Source organism: Notolepis coatsorum, assembly GCF_963971535.1.
Source record: "Notolepis coatsorum genome assembly, chromosome: 9".
Taxonomy (NCBI): Eukaryota; Metazoa; Chordata; class Actinopteri; order Aulopiformes; family Paralepididae; genus Notolepis; species Notolepis coatsorum.
The window spans coordinates 27,870,559-27,891,298 of record NC_140173.1 but is presented as its reverse complement, the minus strand read 5'-3'; the positions used below and the strand labels follow the sequence as shown (position 1 = coordinate 27,891,298).

General features: G+C 42.1%; 1 protein-coding gene across 1 annotated transcript in view; it reads left to right on the top strand.

Moving 5' to 3' along the window:
- mrps5 (mitochondrial ribosomal protein S5) overlaps window positions 1-20,740 on the top strand; it is a 119,033-nt gene that overhangs the window by 12,715 nt on the left and 85,578 nt on the right. Inside the window, exons 4-5 of the mRNA XM_084321064.1 lie at window positions 4,642-4,755; window positions 6,714-6,833. Coding sequence (XP_084177190.1) covers window positions 4,642-4,755; window positions 6,714-6,833 — 234 coding nt within the window. The remainder of the gene's footprint in view (window positions 1-4,641; window positions 4,756-6,713; window positions 6,834-20,740) is intronic.

The following is a 20,740-nucleotide window of genomic DNA, read 5'->3' as shown; positions in this document are numbered from 1 at the left end:
ATATTACGGCGTAAACATGTCGGGTGACTGTCACTCACTGTCCCTCAGTTTGTGGCAGGCAGCAACATATGCTGCTGCTAGCTCACAGCTTGTTGAGTCCTCCCTAGTAGGACTGGTAGTTTTTCTGTATCTGGTAGTGCGAGAAAGCCTTTTGTTATTAATTCAATTTTTTTTAAATGCGTTTCTCTAATATATTTATATTTTTCACATTTGGTGAGGAAGTGCAACTCAGTTTCAGGCTCACTGAGGGTGCAATGACAGCACAGCCTTTGCTCTGCAGGAAGCCAGGTTTTCCTGTGCCTCCCCTTTTCAACAGCGAGGCTGTGCTCACTCAGTCTGTATTTTGTCAAGGTTCTTTTTAGTTGTTGATCAGTCACCATGCTCAAATAATCTGCTATGGTGTACTGTCGATTTAGAGCCAGATAGCACTGCATTTTGCTCTGTGCTTTTGTTTGTGTTTTCCAATAGGTGATGTAGTTTTGTTTTAGCTGTGTAGCAATTTGATTTATTCTGATTGGTGATGTGTTCTGTTCCTGAGGTGTGTTAAGAGTAGAGATGTTCCGATACCATTTTTTCCTTCCCGATCCGATTCCGATACCTAAGCTTTGGGTATCGGCCGATACCGATACTGATCCGATACCAGTGCATACATAAAAAAAAAATATATATATATATATATAAAATCATTAAACTTTTTTTTACAGCTACTGTTTTATATATACTGTTTTTTAGTAATATAGTATAATAACTATAAAGTAATGGTATTTATTCAACAACAGGTGATTGTATAGATTAGTATTAGTATCATTAATTGACAACTATCTCAATGAGATCACCTACGGAATGGTTGTTGGGACATTGATTCCGCACGGACGTTATACGTTGTTGCACTCCAGAAAGCTCCGGTAACTTCAGCTAGTAGCAGAGGCTCTGTTGTGATTTTTAATGCACAATAAATATTCAACATTCTCTTTTGAGACTCCGCCTCAGACTCTTATCATTTGGCACTAAAAGCTAAACATTGTCACCGATATGGCTGTCCGCAACATGTCATTAATTGTGTGCGAGAGGTCGATCAGTTAGCCACATTAGCGTGAGCTAGGTTAGCGTTAGCTAACGTTAGATGGAAATACAAACAATGTAACGTTACTGGTGAAAAAGTGATTTACCTTGGAATACTGGACTGTGCAAACTTGCTGTACAGACCTGCTTGCAGGTCTGCAGCCATTATTGCTGGATTATCAATAGCCCCAACTTTAGCCAAGGTAATGTTAAAGCTAAAACTAGTTTTCGGTTAGCGCTTCAGCTAATGCTAAATAACACCAGCAAGCGAACACAGAGCTCCCCGTCAACACCCCTCTCTCGGGACGATGGCATTTAAGAAAGTATCTGCTGTTAAAATGACAAACGGCATTGACACTTTAATTCACGGTCGATTAAAAACACGTTTGTTTTATAATGCTCACTCAGCAGACCGCAGTGTTGTTGATAAATTACGTCATATGGTATCGGAGGCTAGACTTTCGCCGTACTCGCCGATACCGATACCAGCATTTTAGGCAGTATCGGCGACATTTCCGATACTGGTATCAGTATCGGAACAACTCTAGTTAAGAGAGCAGGTTTGTGGACTCAGCCTCAGGACCAGCTGGGTAAGGGGGTTCCTGATGCTCCTCAGCTCTTGGCACTGCAGGGCTTGATAATGGTACGAGAGGGGGTCACTTCGTTTTAGGTGTGTCCAAAAGTTAATTGCTCTTTTTTTTATTTTTAGTATTAGTGGGTAACGGCCTAATTCTGCCCTGCATGCATTGTTTGTAGTTTTCCTCTGGACATGTAGGAGAATCTTACAGAACTCTGCATGCAGGGTCTCAATGGGGTGTTTGTCCCATTGGGTAAGTCTTGTTTTGTAAGTGGACCCCACACCTCACTGCCATAGAGTGCAATTGGTTCAATAACACATTCAATAAATTTTAACCAGATTCAAATTGTTTTTTCTGTTTGTATATTTCTTTTTATGGCATAGAAAGCCCGGCGTGCTTTCCCTCTCAGCTCATTGACTGCTTCCTTAAAATGTCCAGTTGAACTTAGTTTTAGGCCTAAATAGGTGTAATGTGTGCAGTACTCTACATGTTTTGTACCAATTGAGAACTTTGGTAGGACGTCCTGAGATCTGGATCTTTTTTGGAATATCATTATTTTGGTCTTTTTGGGGTTTACTGCCAGTGCCCAGGTCTGACAGTAATGCTCTAGCAGGTCCAGGCTCTGCTGTAGGCCATCTGCTGTGGGGGACAACACAACCAGGTCATCTGCAAAGAGCAGGCATTTCACTTCCCGATTGTGGAGACTTACACCGGGGGCAGAGGACTTTTCTAGTATATTAGCCAATTCATTAATATACATATTGAAGAGTGCCGGGCTGAGGTTGCAGCCCTGACGAACGCCTCGCCCTTGGGTAAAGAATTCTGTTATTTTTTTGCCAATTTTTACGCTGCACATATTACCAGAGTACATTGATTTAATAATATCATATGTTTTACCCCCTACACCACTCTCTATAACTTTATAGAACAGTCCTGTATGCCAAATAGAATCAAAAGCCTTTTGGAAGTCAATAAAACAGGCATATATTTTGTAGGGGTGGGACGATACATCGATCCAGATCGATATATCGATCTATTATCAATAATCAAATAGGATCGATGCAACGTAAAAAGATCGATTCATATTGCGATACTCTTATTTTGAAAATCCCCTCGTGAGCATATCTGCCCGGCCGGAACAACAACATAGCTCAGCGCAGCTCCGTGTGTAGACGTTAGATAGTATTGCTTCAGAGTCCGCCTATTTTGCCCGAAATAAGTGCCTGTTTTTTTTTTTCCCCACAAGGGGTTAAATGCATCTAACATGCTTTCCATCCTCTCCATTCCTTTATGCCCATGTTGCGTTAAATACCGAAATGAACGTTGCGTTAGCGTGAGCTAACTATGCTAAGTAGCTAACCAGGAGAGGAGAGAGGAGAGGGGACTTGGGAAAGAGCAAGGGTGGGGGCACTGGGCAGTCTACCTTTCTGTGGGGGACTGGGTTGAGGGGCATTCTGTGTGTGTGTGTGTGTGTGTGTGTGTGTGTGTGTTACTGAGGATGGACAGATAATGTTGATATTTAAACATGAATACATAATATATGTATTCATGATCATCATGCAACATAAAACAATTGTAGGAAGTTTGGGAGAGGAAAGGGTTTTAGCTTGCGTGTTGTGAGTTCCAAAACATTTTACTTAAAGTTTAAAGCTCAATATATAAAAAGTTAACAGGAGGTCTATTTGTATTAAAAACAATAGATTGTTTTTCATTTAAATGTCTGGAAGAGCTCAAAAATAAAAACATCAATTGATATTTCCGTAGCCTTTTTTTAGTTGATCTAAATGTGACTGATTGTGTTAAATGGGAACATAATATCGCCTCATATCGATCGCAGGCACCTGAATCGAATCGTATCGTATCGTGGCAGACTTTGTGATATCGGCAAATATCGTATCGTTGTCCAAAGAATCGATATCATATCGTATCGTGATGAAACTTGGTTATATTTTGGTTTATATGTTTATCAATTAGGCTATGTAGGGTGTAAATATGATCGGTTGTGCGGTGTTTGGTATAAATCCAATTTGGCTTTTACTCAAGACATTGTGCTTGGTAAGGAAGTTTAAAAGTCTGGTATTCATAATACTACAGAAAACCTTCCCCAGATTACTGTTCACAGAGATGCCTCTGTAGTTAATTTTAATAGTCAAATTTGTCTCCGCTTTTATAGATTGGGGTTATGAGTCCGTGATTCCAGATGTCAGGAAAATATCCTACACTCGGGACCAAATTGAATAGTTTTAATATACCCAATTGGAATTTCTTGTTCATATTTTTCATCATCTCATTCAAGATGCCATCAGGTCGACAAACCTTTTTAGATTTAAGAGTTTGTAGTTTCTTAAGCAGTTCCTGCTCAATAATTGGGGAGTCTAATGGGTTTTGATTGTCTTTTATGGCAAGCTCCAATTTAGTCAATTTATCAAGAACTTGAGATTGTTCTGTGTTTCCATCAATTTGAACAGTGTGGTATAGTGTTTTAAAATGGATTGTTCTGTATAGCCAATTCCTGTTTTTGTGGTTTGTTTATGTGTTTCCAATGTTGCCAAAAGTTATTTGTATTGATTGCCTCCTCAATTAGTGTCAGTTGCTGTTTGTCATATTGTTGTTTTTTGGTTCTGAGTGTACGTTTGTAGAGTTTTAGGGTCTCACAGTAGAGAAAGCGTACATCAGCATTATTGGGGTCTCTGTATTTTTTATTTGATAGCATTCAAATTCTTTTCCTAATGATTTTACAATCTGTCTGCCTCTCTCTCTCTTCTCTGTATGTCTGTCTGTCTCTCTCCTCTCTCTCACTCTCTCTCTATACAATTCATTATTTTAACTTGTATTTTCATGTTGCTACTACTATGTATTTTCATGGTCAAAGAAAATATTAACACATTTTCACTCTACACTACAAACTCTCTCTCTCTCTCTCTCTCTCTCTCTCTCTCTCTCTCTCTCTCTCTCTCTCTCTCTCTCTCTCTCTCTCTCTCTCTCTCTCTCTCGCCTCTAGGCCGTGCGGGGTTCCTCTGGCCTGGTCTGAATGCTCCTGTGATGAAGTCAGGGATGGTACAGAGCATGAGCAAGAGAGGAGATTCTGAACAGAAGGAGTTGCAAGCTGAACTATGTATGTAAACACAAACACAACACACACGTATTCACCTGGGGCAGCTGGGTAGTGTAGAAGTCTAAGCACTTGCCTACCACCACAGAGACCCGGGTTAAATTCCCATCAGCGGTACCTCAGGCTTGGCCAGTCATCCCTACGAAGTCCTGGTCTTTGCAATAGCGATTGCTATTGGTCGGTCTACCTTGCTACCTTCTCAGACCAACAGTAGGGCAGCATGTGGTAGTCTACACCCTCCCCCGATCAACAGAGGAGACATGTGGTGGTCTACACCCTCCCCAGACCGACAGAGGACATGTGGTAGTCTACACCCTCGCCAGACCAACAGAGGACATGTGGTAGTCTACACCCTCGCCAGACCAACAGAGGACATGTGGTAGTCTACACCCTCGCCAGACCAACAGAGGACATGTGGTAGTCTACACCCTCGCCAGACCAACAGAGGACATGTGGTAGTCTACACCCTCGCCAGACCAACAGAGGACATGTGGTAGTCTACACCCTCGCCAGACCAACAGAGGACATGTGGTAGTCTACACCCTCGCCAGACCAACAGAGGACATGTGGTAGTCTACACCCTCTCCAGACCAACAGAGAACATGTGGTAGTCTACACCCTCCCCAGACCAACAGAGGACATGTGGTAGTCTACACCCTTCTCAGACCAACATTAGGGCAGCACAATAACCACAAAGGGAATTGGCATAATGAGTAAATTGTGTTCCTGCTTCCCATGTGCACGTGACCCAGTATCTAGAAAGAGATATATGAACCTTTTTGAAGTCTGTTGAATTAGAATGTAAAACACCAGGCCACCTGTTCTTATTCCTTACAATTATATTTGTTACAAAGAGAAGGAGCTGGCTAAGAGGTTCTGACAATATACCATGCTTTTTCATGACCCAAAGCCACATGGTACTAGCATAAACCACATGGTACTAGCATAAACCACATAGGACTAGTATAAACCACATGGGACTAACATTAACCACATGAGACTAGCATAAACCACATGGGACTAGTATAAACTACATATAACTAGTATAAACCACATGGGACTAGTATAAACCACATGGGACTAGTATAAACCACATATAACTAGTATAAACCACATGAGACTAGTATAAACCACATGAGACTAGTATAAACCACATGGGACTAACATTAACCACATGGGACTAGTATAAACCACATAACTAGCACAAACCACATGGGACTAGCATACGCTACATGGGACTAGCATACACTACATGGGACTAGTATAAACCCCATGGGACTAACATTAACCACATGAGACTAACATTAACCACATGGGACTAGTATAACCCACATGAGACTAGTATAAACCACATGAGACTAGCATTAACCACATGGGACTAGTATAACCCACATGGGACTAGTATAACCCACATGAGACTAGTATAAACCACATGGGACTAGTATAAACCACATGGGACTAGTATAAACCACATGGGACTAGTATAACCCACATGGGACTAGTATAAACCACATGAGACTAGCATTAACCACATGGGACTAGTATAACCCACATGGGACTAGTATAACCCACATGATACTAGTATAAACCACATGGGACTAGTATAACCCACATGAGACTAGTATAAACCACATGGGACTAGTATAAACCACATGGGACTAACATAAACCACATGGGACTAACATTAACCACATGGGACTAGTATAAACCACATGGGACTAGTATAAACCACATATAACTAGTATAAACCACATGCGACTAATATTAACCACATGGGACTAGTATAAACCACATGGGACTAGTGGTTTAGTATAAACCACATGGGACTATGCATGGCTGTAAAGAGGAGACTCTTGTGGTTCCATTGCACCTCTTTTCATTCAGATATCTTGAGGTATCAAGGGACCTCTTTGAAAATGAGGTTGGAGGAAAATTAAATGCTGTGTTGTGCTGTGTTGCAGTACGCCAGAGAGACGAATTCGACAGGAAGAGGAAGATGAGGGTGAAGAGAGAGAGAGGATGGACAGGACAGTCCTGGGGAGGCATCAGCCTGGGACCGCCAGACCCAGGACCCAACGGAGGTGTGTGTGTGTGTATGTTATATATATTATGGATGGGCGGGAGTAACAGATTACGAGTGAAAGCCATCTAGAGACACGAAAAGTGCAGTACCGGCCAAAACCTGCTAGGCGGTTTTAATATCGAGAACGCTTGAAACCCTGTTCCAGACCGTGTGTTACATTTAAACCCCTCCGGGCGCATCATTTTGGTTCAGGCAAGCCTAGTGGTTCACACGATCACTTGGAAACTAGTCCAATGCCCCTCGATGGATAAGTTGTGCCACATTATGTCCGGGACCAGATGGACATCAATACTGGAAATCACAATCAGACAGTTGGAATATTCTTTTTGGAATAAGCCCGATCTAAGGTAAGGAACATCTGATGTCAATTCCAGCTTGATCCTGCAATGATTTCATACCCATCAGGCCGATCAGCGTGTGTGGTGTTCAAAACAAAAGCTGTTACTGGCGATCAAAGAATCCCCCCCCCCCCCTTTGATGCATTCATTCATGATGAAACATAATACCTATTATATACATTTGATTTGGGAATAGTAGCGTGTCCAGGCGAAAAACGCCAACGACTTTAGTAGAATTCACATAGCGCCCCATTACGCAGCTTTCTGGAATTAGCCGAGATCATTCTGAAACTATACAATATTCACCACGAGATAACATGCAACAGTTAAAAGAAAAATTGCCTATTGGACAGAAGATAGTTACTGTCAAATGAACATAGTATTGTATCCATAGCTATAATATAGAATATAGATATAGCTCGGCAAACATAGTGACGCACAGTGAAAATGTGACTAGCCATAGACAGTAGGGACTTGTTGAGGCATCTTCAATTATTTTATTTTTAAATTTTCTTTACATATTATGAAAGTACAGATTCATACCTTCAAAATAAGCCATCACTTGAACATTTTGGTGGGATACTTTTCAAGCTACTTCCTATGAATCATGGTGATATCACAAAACCTAATCAGAGAAAATGGCCTTGACAGTTTTACACTTAGTGTTAAAAAACTACAACCCTACCCAGAATGCATTGTAATCCATGGCCCCCCCTCTATCTCTGGGGGCAATTAACCCATTCTCTGCCACCACTTTGATCATCCTAAACCATTCTCTGCCAGCGCTATTTGTCTATGGAGATGTTCACCTTCTTTGCAGGGCTATAACTTTTTAAATTGTATTGCTAAATTGACATTACTATGGCCCATTCAACATCAATTATCTATCGTTCAGGATGTAGGAACGTTTAACTTTTTCATTCACACATTCATACGAAAATACCGTCTAAAGTATAAATATGTTTTTATCGTTTTCTGCAGTATTTCATAGAACGTGAGATATAGGCATAAATGCATATATTAGATTATCAAATGCAGTTTGATACCGATCCATGCTATATAAAAAATGTAAACAGTACATGGTCCTAAACGTCATGACTGATCATCTGCGGGTGAACGGAGGGGGGGTGGGTCGTTTATAATTCCGTGACCGACGTTAAATGATTTATGTAGTATGGGTGATATATTGATCAGAGCAGTTTGTATCGAAAATGATAAAGAAAAACGCTGAAACTCACGTCCGTCTCCTCGTACCGTTGGGCGATGAGAGTGGAACAAACGGATCCCAGTTATGTGGTGGGGATCGAGGCGATCCAGTTCCGGTTTGTATAATACTAATATCATGTTGTTTATTGAGTTATGGCAACGATCCATGTCCACGGTGTGTGGTTCGAGTCCCGGGACGATAAACGAGTGGCCGGACGGAATTAGGGGATGGACCGAGCTGAAACGGTGCATTTCCGGTTTGGCAACTCGCCGATCGGCCATCAGGTGGCGGTATTGAAGCGTTGCAGAGTTGTTATGGCTCCCGCAGCATATGACAAGGCTCCGTGGGTGAAATATGAATTCATGACGAAAATATGAAATATGACCTTGAAACACGCTGTACAGCGATATTGGCAGACAACGCATGGCGGGCAATAACGCTGAACAGCGATTTTGGCGGGTAATGGGTTAACACCTGGCGCGTTCTAGTCAGGCTCCTTTGTTATGACAATGACTCTGTCTTGTGGCACTGCAAACACAACACCCATAGAAGGAAAAGTCATGATAGTTTATTTAAAATTTTGTGTGGTAGGTTAACCTTTTTTTTATCCACTTTTTCTCCTTATTTTTCTATTTTTCTCCCATCCCAATTTCGCCTGGCCAATTCTCCCTTCAATTCTCCCCTCCCCTGTCTCGAACGTTGCTAGACTATGCCTCCCACTGGTCGGCTGCAGTGAGGACGAAGCCTTGCATCACGTGTCCCCTCCGGTACACGAGGAGGCAGCCGTCGCATCTTTTCACCTGTACAGCACAATCTCTGTGCCGAGGAGTAATGCGTTAACACGTAAAAAGGTTAACCTTCTGTAGTGTGGTAGTGAAAAGTTAACCTTCTGTAGTGTGGTAGTGAAAGGTTAACCTTCTGTAGTGTGGTAGTGAAATGATTATGTCTGTTTTAATTTAATAAGTGGTCTTAAAATGTCAGTAGTGTACCAGAGCAGACTATATTTTTAGGAAGGAGGTTAAAGAGGAGTATCTTGACTTGACTTTGCATTCGTTTGTGGTTAACTATCCAGAGCTAGTATGAGGAACAGCATGGGTTGTGGCAAGAAGTTATATTATATTATTTCCCTGCTATGTAAGTGCAACTCTATGCCATTACACTGTCTTCTATGACAGGGGTTCCCAAACTTTTCAGGCCGGGGCCCAGAAAATAAGGCGTCAGAGAGCCGCGGCCCAATGCACATCGTCTGGCTTTTTCTTTTTTTTTTTTTTTGTCAGGCGACCGATTTTTTAAGCCAAATATCACTTCAATCCTATTAAGTTAGTTCAAGTTAGTTATTCATTTATATGTGCTATTTATGAGAGGGCTAACTTGTTGCAAAATAATAATGATAATAATAATAGCCTCATTAAAATACTATTGTTGCTTCGGTTGTTTTCAGCGTTTTATGTGCATAATCTGTTATTTAGTTTGAAATGTTCGTTGAAATAAGTAGATTTTTCGTTTTTGTTTATTTATTAAGTTAATATAAAACCATATAGTCACATTTTAGAATACAATAGAATAGAATTTTAGAATACAACTAGAAACACTGTCCTGGCCTGCTTCTAAGTTCAGTGGCCTGACAAAAAAAAAAAAAAAAAAAAAAAAAATTTTTTTAAATCATCTCGCGGCCCTTCACTACTAAATCTTTGGGTCGCGACCCCGACTTTGGGAACCACTGTTCTATGACATGCCCCAGTGATGAGCAATCTCCAAGTATTAGGCCTATATGGACCTAGTATTTATATAATGTATTATATACACTTGTCCTAATATACTAACCTACACTGTAGCACTCAACACTTTGATGAACATTGTTACTCAGCTGATTGGGGATGGGAATCGAGAACCGGAACCGGTTCCTAATAGTCAGATTCCTGGAATCGCATGCCTCCGTGACTATCGATTCCTCTTATCGATGCCATGTTTTTTCGACAGTTGTGCATTTTAAAACAATAACGTTAGCGCTATGCATGCAGCCATAGCAGACTATTTGATTCCTTGACTAGGAAAACCTAAATGAAAACGAATGCTTTCACTGTATAAATATTCTCCCATTTCATCCATTTTAGATGATCACAATAGACTGAGGCTGCAGCTAGTGGTTCTCGCGCACCTCAGGAAAATCCTTTCACGCTAGCACAGCGGGGTAAACTGACTCAGGAAAAGGTTAACGAGTGTCACCGAGCAGTCACTAAATTTTGGTGGGGGCTCAACAATAAATGACAATCAGAAATTCGAAGTTGCATGTTGTTATTCTAACCAGCTTAGTTCTGTTGCATTTCCAATTTATTTATTTAAATTATACATTTATCAGGAAGCGATAAGGGAATCGATAAAGAATCGGATCGATAAGCAGAATCTATAATGGTATCGTATCAATAAAATCGTATTAATTCCCATCCCTACAGCTGATAGAGTTGTGCCCTTCCTGATGACTTGTCGTACAGACCTTGTAAGTCTAAAAATGGATAAAAGCGTCAGCAAAATGATGTATTATAAGGAGGACCTAGTATTTATATACTGTATTATGTGGACCAGGACCTAGTATGTATATTATGTATTATGCCACGCCTCAGCCACGTCTCTCGCTGTAGTCTGCATGGTGACTATCAGCAGAGCACTGTCAAAACGCTGTTTATAAACTAGGGTTTTCAAAGGGTAGGCGATACTGCCACCTAGCAGGTTTAGGCCGGTATTGCACTCTCTGTGTGTCTCAGTATGGCTTTCAGCGGTGACATATAGGTCTGTGAGTGTAATATTGATATTAAAATCGAATAAAAGAAAAAACGATCTAAAAACTAGTTAACTCGTCTTTGGCGCTCAACGCATGGCGGCCAATAACGCTCTTAACTCGTTTTTGGCGTCCAATGTCTTAAGAGGTTAAGATTAGTGCTGTCAATCGATTAAAATATTTAATGTGATTAATCGCATGATTGTCCATAGTTAACTCGCGATTAATGGCAAAATAATCGCATTGTTTAAAAAAAAATGTATTTACCTTAAACTGATATTTTTCAAGTTTTAATACTCTTATCAACATGAGAGTCAACAAATGCTTCTTTATGCAGCCATTTAACACAAAAGGATGACCCTCATGCATTGCAAATTTGCATCAAATTCAAAACAGAGTGATGCACAAAATAACTTAAAAGAAAATAATCATTTAAAACAATGAATAAAGTGCATGAAATAATAGGGGAAAGAAAACGTTACGAACTTGTTACATTCACCCACACAAGGGCTGAGAACTCACACCCCGCCCCCCCCTCTCTCTCTCTCTCTCTCTCTCTCTCTCACACACACACACACACTCTCACAGCTCTCTTTCTCTCTTGCCCCTTCCTCATCTCTCTCACCCCCCCCCCCTCTCTCTCTCTATGTCTCACACACACACACACACACACACACACACACACACACACACACACACACACACACACACACACGCACACGCACACACACATTGAGTCAGAAACAAACATAGTATCAATGAGAGTATCAATAATACACCTGAGTGAAGTCTAGTAAAAAGTGGCGTTAATAGAATTGGCGTTAATACCGCGTTAACTTTGACAGCCTTAGTTAAAGGAAAACTCCAACATTTTGGGAAATTAGCTTATTTGCCATCTACCCTGGAGTTAGACAAGAAGATTTTTTTTTCTTCTCTGTGCATGCAGTAGGAGTAGGAAGACACGCACCGTTAGCCTAGCTTAGCATCAGTCACTGGAAGTAGGTTCCTCCATTAGCCTAGTTCCCAACGTCTTCCTACTCCTACTGCATGCACAGAGAAGAAAAAGGTACGCATCCTCTTGTCTAACTCCAGGGTTCCCAAAATGTTCGAGTGTTAAGATACATACCTTTTTCTTCTCTGTGCATGCAGTAGGAGTAGGAAGACGTGCACTGTTAGCCTAGCTTAGCGTCAGTCACTGGAAGTAGGTTCCTCCATTACACCCCTTCCTGACAGGGAGCGACGCGAGCGAGCGTGATTGCGAAAATGATTAAAATGTATTCGTTTCAATCAGACTATCCTGACCTGCCGCGAGCGACAGCGAACTGAGCAGCGATGTCGTCCACCCCTCAGATATTCGCTCGCTGTGTCTCTAGTTGAGCGATTACGCGGCCGAGTCCCGCCCCTAAACACTTTTTATTGTTCAAGAATCGCAGGCCCCCCCCACGTGTGCTTCCAGGTAACACACACACACACAGACACACTCGGACACGCGCCGCCTCATATCAGGACAGTGTCGTGCGCGATTTCGTCTCTAGTTCGCTCGCTCGCTCCCTGTCAGGAACCGGTGTTAGCCTAGTTCCCAACGTCTTCCTACTCCTACTGCATGCACAGAGAAGAAAAAGGTATGTATCTTCTTGTCTAACTCCAGGGTAGATGGCAAATAAGCTAATTTCCCAAAATGTTGGAGTTTTCCTTTAAGATGCATTCTGAAAATGTATTTCCCTAAAAAATTACTAATACTTGATCTGGGAAAACATTACTCATGCCCATCCCTAATATATATATGTATATATCTGTCACCTGTGTATTTTATATGCGTGTCTGTCTGTCTTTCATGTATTATGCATTGATATGTGTGTCATGTATGTGTGTATTTCATAATGTATTAGAGTGTGTATCAGTCACACATCTGTGTGTGTGTTTATATATGTGTTCGGACTGATAGGACTATCAGTGTTGTTATCTTGACCAGTATCTCTGATCTTGTACGACAAGCTGTCACTGCCTCACTGCTCCTCCTACAGGCAACATTTCCCCTTCACCTACACACACACACACACACACACACACACACACACACGCATGCACACACACACACACACACACGGTTGGCAGAAGGGAGATTGGAAAGCACTGAGTCGTGGCGACTGCTGACATTTAGAAGGTTCTAGAAAGAGATCTTACCACTGCTGTCATTTACACACACACACACACACACACGCACACGCACACGCACACGCACACGCACACACGCGCACACACACAAGCACATTTCAGAAGCTTAATTTGAGTCCATGTAATATTATTAACCCCTTAAGCCAGATCGGTTCCGGGCCGAGATTTATTTCATGTCACTAATAGATCAATACAGTCTGTATTACCGTAATTCCTCTAATAGTAACCCCGGCTTGTATTTGTTTCAACTGTAGCGGGTACCAGGCTTGTATTAGGAGGAGGCCTGTATAAGAGGGAGGCCTATATTTCAAATTTTCAAACTGATCATAATGAATAAATCAACATTTTGTGTCAGTTTGAACCCAGTAAAATGTACTGGGTTCATTTATTGAAACCAAGTACTGTATGAAATAGTAAACGGTGCAATTACAGGTGGTCACTGGTCATTTCAACGTTTTCAAAGTGAAATCAAGTAACTAGCTCAGTATGCAGCTCAGTATATTAGTAACCCGGCTTGTATTAGGAGGCCGGCTTATAATTGCTTAGCTCAAGAGCGCACCCGGCCATTAATAGAGACCCGGCTTGTATTTGAGACCCGGTTACTATTAGAGGAATTACGGTAAGTGATGTTTCTTTTTAAAATGTAGCCAAGAGTAAAGACCCTAACCCTATCAAAACAGCAGTCAAAGTGTATATTTTCAGCACTACGTTCGTTTACCAATGATTTTAAGTGTTATAGACATGACGCTGTCATGAAATCGTTGTAGTCCTAAGAAAGAGGAGACCCAGGGCTTTCGATGGACGTCTACATTTCATAAAACTACACTACCCAGCTCGCACCAGCCGCATACAAACGTATGCCAACCATTTACAGGCCTGTATTCATACTTAAAATTGCATGTGTCCAGATTGCAAAAATTCAGTACTGTACCCGCTGGACAAATAAAACATGTAAATCTGCCCTTTATTCATTTGCTTAGATTTTTTGTAGACTTGATCTCAAGGAAGCTACATTTTTCACTTTTGGTCAATGTTAGCATGGTGTTGTTATTCACTGTCAAAGATTAAAAAAAAAAAAAAAAAATATGCATATATATTCTCCTTTTGGTTCATTACAATTTACTCAAGCATGGTGACAGACACACTATTTCTGACACTGGGAATACATTCTATAGATGTCCCTAGATACCAAGAACATGCAAATGGACCTTGTAGAAGTGGAGCAATCTTCCATTTACTTAGGTATGTATTTTTAGGCGAATTTTCTGAAAATAGGACTCAGGCTTAAGAGGTTAAAATACAGTAGTAATTAAGCATTACATCACGCGCAGGAGTGTGTAATACTCATTAGATCACGCCTAGGGGTGGTTGTGATCTAATGAGTATAACACACAACTTCAAGTGATGTAATGCTTTTATACAATGGCCCAATTCACCCAACCTTATTGCTATACAATAAACACACAGTAATTGAAGCATAATGGTGATTTATTCACAACCATCCACAGAGAAAGTAGATCCAATAGTAGATCCACTAGCAGACACCAGAGGGAGCTCCACAAACCATGTTAAACCCAGATTCGGCTCAAACAAGGGACTAAACACGTTTCGCAATTATGCCACATCAATGTGGCAGGAATGTAAAGGAATGTGAATCACTACCCACTTTCAAAACCACTCTCAAAGAGCACCTACGGGAGACTGCAATTCGAAACTGGTCCCTTTAAATGTCCTAACCCAACCCCCTCCAATGTACAGTAAATGTCCTAACCCAATAATACACGAGACCCTCTTCTTGGGACCAAGTAAGGTTTCGTCGATAATCCAATGTACAGTTACCCCCCACCCCGCCTACCCAAAAAGTAATTCGGTTGTGGGAGGGATCTGGGGTCACGTGGAGTGTGTTATACGAAATAACAACTTCTAACTTGACTGTTTCAGCCAATCAGAATCAAGAAATTTGCATGCCATTGTATAATAATACATATTTAAGAGGTGCAACAAGGACATTCATGACACAAAGAGCACTGGCTTTCAGTGCCATGGCCTGGCTACATATTACAGCAGAATCCGAGCAGAATTGTTGCCTGCTTGAATGTTATTGGACTCAACTGTGTTTGTGTGAGATTGTGAGTGAGAGATAGGTCTGTACAATGGCTCATTAGGACAAAATACACGAGACCGAAGTGACATTCTCCTTTTATACAAAGTCACTTAGTCACTCACACGCACTTACGTATGTGCTCTTACCACTGCTGTCATTTACACACACACGCATGCACGCACGCACGCACACACACACACACACACACACACACACACACACACACCACACACCACACACCACACACACAGATCTCTCCTGTTCCCTCCCACCATCCCACCAAAGTTATTTCAGGTCATTAACATTACATATCTCTTGTTGTGGAATTAACACAACATTATGTATACTTTTGACAATAAATAAAATCAGAATGTGTTCTTACTTGCTTGCCTGGGTATATAAAGGTTAAATAAATGAATTTTTTAAATCTTAAAAAAAAGAAATTAAACCGATACCGATAATTTCCGATATCACATTTTAATGCCAATATATTGGTAGGCCGATAATATCGGACATCCCTAGAAATGAGCTTATTTGCCATCTACCCTGGAGTTAGACAAAGCAGATACATACCATTTTCTTCTCTGTGCATGCATTAGGCTTAGGGAACAGCTGCACTGTTAGCCTAGCTTAGCGTCATTCACTGTAAGTAGGTGTGTCAGTGTAGCCTAGTGTATTTACCACAAAAAAACAAAAACAAAAAACACCTTGTCCTCCTATATTCGTTCCCCATGCGACAGACGCCATCTGGATACCTATCTAGTCCACCTACTAAAATGTTAAAATAAGAATAGACTGAATAGACTCCCATATCAACACTGAGCGGTGAACTTTGACCTGTATAATTGTCTTAATGTTTAAAAAAAATTGTTAACACTACCCAAATCCTACAACACAAAGTATCACTACTGACCAAAAAAAGTCAGCTTGTCTGAACATTTACGAGTTATGCAGTGATGTAGTTATTACGTAAACGGACTATAGTGCTACATCTTTTCTGCGTAAGGAAACCATACCGTGCTGGACCATTGTTTACATGCAACTAAGGAGGAAAGAGACAAGTGTGCATCCTATCCTCTGTCATGAGGAGAGAGGAGACAAGTGTGCATCCTATCCTCTGTCATGAGGAGAGAGGAGACAAGTGTGCATCCTATCCTCTGTGTTGAGGAGAGAGGAGACAAGTGTGCATCCTATCCTCTGTGTTGAGGAGAGAGGAGACAAGTGTGCATCCTATCCTCTGTGTTGAGGAGAGAGGAGACAAGTGTGCATCCTATCCTCTGTGTTGAGGAGAGAGGAGACAAGTGTGCATCCTATCCTCTGTCATGAGGAGGGAGGAGACAAGTGTGCATCCTATCCTCTGTGTTGAGGAGAGAGGAGACAAGTGTGCATCCTATCCTCTGTGTTGAGGAGAGAGGAGACAAGTGTGCATCCTATCCTCTGTGTTGAGGAGAGAGGAGACAAGTGTGCATCCTATCCTCTGTCATGAGGAGAGAGGAGACAAGTGTGCATCCTATCCTCTGTGTTGAGGAGAGAGGAGACAAGTGTGCATCCTATCCTCTGTGTTGAGGAGAGAGGAGACAAGTGTGCATCCTATCCTCTGTGTTGAGGAGAGAGGAGACAAGTGTGCATCCTATCCTCTGTGTTGAGGAGAGAGGAGACAAGTGTGCATCCTATCCTCTGTGTTGAGGAGAGAGGAGACAAGTGTGCATCCTATCCTCTGTGTTGAGGAGAGAGGAGACAAGTGTGCATCCTATCCTCTGTCATGAGGAGGGAGGAGACAAGTGTGCATCCTATCCTCTGTGTTGAGGAGAGAGGAGACAAGTGTGCATCCTATCCTCTGTCATGAGGAGGGAGGAGACAAGTGTGCATCCTATCCTCTGTGTTGAGGAGAGAGGAGACGAGTGTGCATCCTATCCTCTGTGTTGAGGAGAGAGGAGACAAGTGTGCATCCTATCCTCTGTGTTGAGGAGAGAGGAGACAAGTGTGCATCCTATCCTCTGTGTTGAGGAGAGAGGAGACAAGTGTGCATCCTATCCTCTGTCATGAGGAGAGAGGAGACAAGTGTGCATCCTATCCTCTGTGTTGAGGAGAGAGGAGACAAGTGTGCATCCTATCCTCTGTGTTGAGGAGAGAGGAGACAAGTGTGCATCCTATCCTCTGTCATGAGGAGGGAGGAGACAAGTGTGCATCCTATCCTCTGTGTTGAGGAGAGAGGAGACAAGTGTGCATCCTATCCTCTGTCATGAGGAGGGAGGAGACAAGTGTGCATCCTATCCTCTGTGTTGAGGAGAGAGGAGACAAGTGTGCATCCTATCCTCTGTGTTGAGGAGAGAGGAGACAAGTGTGCATCCTATCCTCTGTGTTGAGGAGAGAGGAGACAAGTGTGCATCCTATCCTCTGTCATGAGGAGGGAGGAGACAAGTGTGCATCCTATCCACAGACCTCTCTGAAGGGACTGATGTGTCAGAGGGCGTCAGGAAGTGGGTGGAGTTAGATAGTTGCTACAGATGCTGTCACCGTCGTCTGTGGGCTTTGAGAAATCTCAAAGAAAGACTGTGAAAAGTGCAAATTGCATGAAAATTAATATTTTCTGAGGCAGCTTTTCAGTCCACAAGACTTTGAAACCATCTTTTATTCCAAACATCCATCTGTCAACACACTTCTTTAAATGACATGAGGGAGAGAGAGAAATAAAAGTCTTAAAATGAAAAAGAAGAATATGCTAAACCTGTTATGAGCACGATTATTTTTTTTATTTATCCACGCTGAGATTTACTAATGACATAGAAAAACATGACAAAAGCAGAATCTTTAAAATATTGTATATGTGTATATATATTGTGACAGACTCTGGGGTGTGTTGAGCTGTCACCAGATTGTAATTAATAAAATACATACGGCACAAAGTAGAAGCAAGTTTAACAGCGTTTTATGGCTGTTTAAAAGGAGAGGTTAGTGTGAGCGTCAGCCAGTCCGTAATCCTTGAGAAGCGGCTTGGTCCAATAGCGCGGTTCGGTACACAGTGAGCGGTTCTCATACGGGCGGGGGCTGATCCGGGAGAAGAGACATCGGGCAATTTAGAATTATTTCTTCATGTATTCATTTATTGTCAACTGAAGTGTTGGATTCTCAGGTTATTGCTGTTGGGATTGGTTCACTGGGTTGGTTTGGTGTGTTTGGTGGGTTGCCGTTGCATTGTGCTCTCAGGGTCACCATGGTGATGGATTATGGTCTGGCGGACTGGACAGGTGTTTAAGTCTGCTGATGGAGGAATTCTTTAAAGGTGACATGCATTATAAATGTCTTTTTTCAGTGTCTAGCATTGTATTATAGTAATAGGAGTTAGTATCAATGTGTCTGTGTCTCTAAATACCATATTGGCGGATTGCCGTCATTCAGGTCATTCATTTCCTGCTCCATTTAATCAGGTGGTTCGGATTTGACTCGCATGGTGACGTCACGTGGCGCTGGGGAAGCGGATAGTGATCCGATTGGCTCTGTGGTTGGAGCCAATGCCTGCCCACAATCTACCTAGAGCAGACCAAAAAAGTGCAGTGACTTAGCCTAACATAAATAATATGAGCATAACACGCAGGCCATGTGCTGTTCCTGGCTGCACAGCTGCTAATACGTCTTTGCAAATTTTTCCTGAGGATGTCGTGCTTCGCCAGCAATGGACCAAGTTCGTTTTTGGATTTTTGCAAAGACGAGGGACTTTATGCTTCCGTGATTTCCTGGCTGTTGCTAAAGAAGAAGGGACCTAGCCTTAGGGCTGCCGCGGTATTGATTTTTTCCTTACCGCACAAATTTGTGAAGCTATTGAAACCGCTGCGGTAACCACAAAAAAATAAGAATTTAATTCAAGCCCGACTTAACAAGAACCATAAAACCTGAGCGCGGTGTGGCTCCAGCCCCTTGTGCGCCGCCGACGTTCCCAACTCCCCTCTCCCTCACGGGGAGAGGCGGGGGGGATTCGAAGTCTCCCCTCTGGTCGTGCGCCGTTCACTCAGTGTCGCGGGCAGGGGTGGTAGCGCCCGGCGGTTACCCTTTCTTCTAAATAAAGTTACTACTTATGATTAACAAAGGCATTCGTTTTGTGGCATTAACGTTATATAGTTACACGTTCAATAACATCAGCGTATTTACCGGACCATAGCAAGGCAAGCATTACTCAATTCATATCTCAGTTCCTTCCTTTGCTCAGAGCGTGCTGAGTTGTGCCCATTCTGTGGTCTGTTAATAAAGTTTTCAATCAGACAAGTGTATAGAACGAAGGGCTTTTATTATAACATTCGTTGCAGTAAAATCATTATGCCTCGTTTAGTACTCCTGTGGAGCGCTGGTAGTCCACTCGTGGCCGGCGGGGAGCTAACGTTATTAGCCTTGTTGTGAGCTCTTGTCAAAATCAATGGTGGACATCCAGGAAGTAAAAAACGAATACGTGCTTGCCGATTGGTGGTAACAGCAGAGGCGGGTGCAAGCGGTGTGACGTAATTGGCAGAATCGACTGTCAATCAAAATTGCTCTGTTGCAATGCTTTGGTTGAGAGTATTATTATAAAAAACAGCTGTGATGCGGTATTCAGCTTAACTCTGCGGTGGGCGTGATGTAACAGCGATTCCGTGGTAATGCGGTAAGCGCGGCAGCTCTACCTAGCCTGTAAGTCTTTGAGACCAAAAGAAAGCATCGAATCAGTAAGTACATACAGTACGTCGTAATTAGTTAATTAGCAGTAGGAGCTCGTTCATTCATCCGTTTGTGTATTACGGTACTCTTCCATGTGTGTGCGCCAAGACAGTCTAACGTTAGTGCAAGCACTGTGTGTGTGTGTTTGTTAGACGGACTGAGAGAGCAAGCTAGCTTAGCTAACATTCTTAGCTCTGTGCTTCGTTGTATATATGTAGGCCTACTTGTGTGTATTGCGAATGAATGATTATGTTCCTAACTAACGTCGTTAGTACAAGGTGTGTGTGTGTGTGTGTGTGTGTGTGTGTGTGTGTGTGTGTGTGTGTGTGTGTGTGTGTGTGTGTGTGTGTGTGTGTGTGTGTGTGTGTGTGTGTGTGTGTGTGTGTGTGTGTGTGTGTGTGTGTGTGTGTGTGTGTGTGTGTGTGTGTGTGTGTGTGTGTGTGTGTGTGTGTGTGTGTGTGTGTGTGTGTGTGTGTGTGTGTGTGTGGTTTCTTTTTTTTTTTTTTTTTTTAATAAATATATATTATATATAGACTGATTGGGAGAGCAATCTTATTCTTCCGGGCATTTGTTTTCCCAAAATCGTATGGCATGGGTACCTGCTTCGGTGTCATCCCTT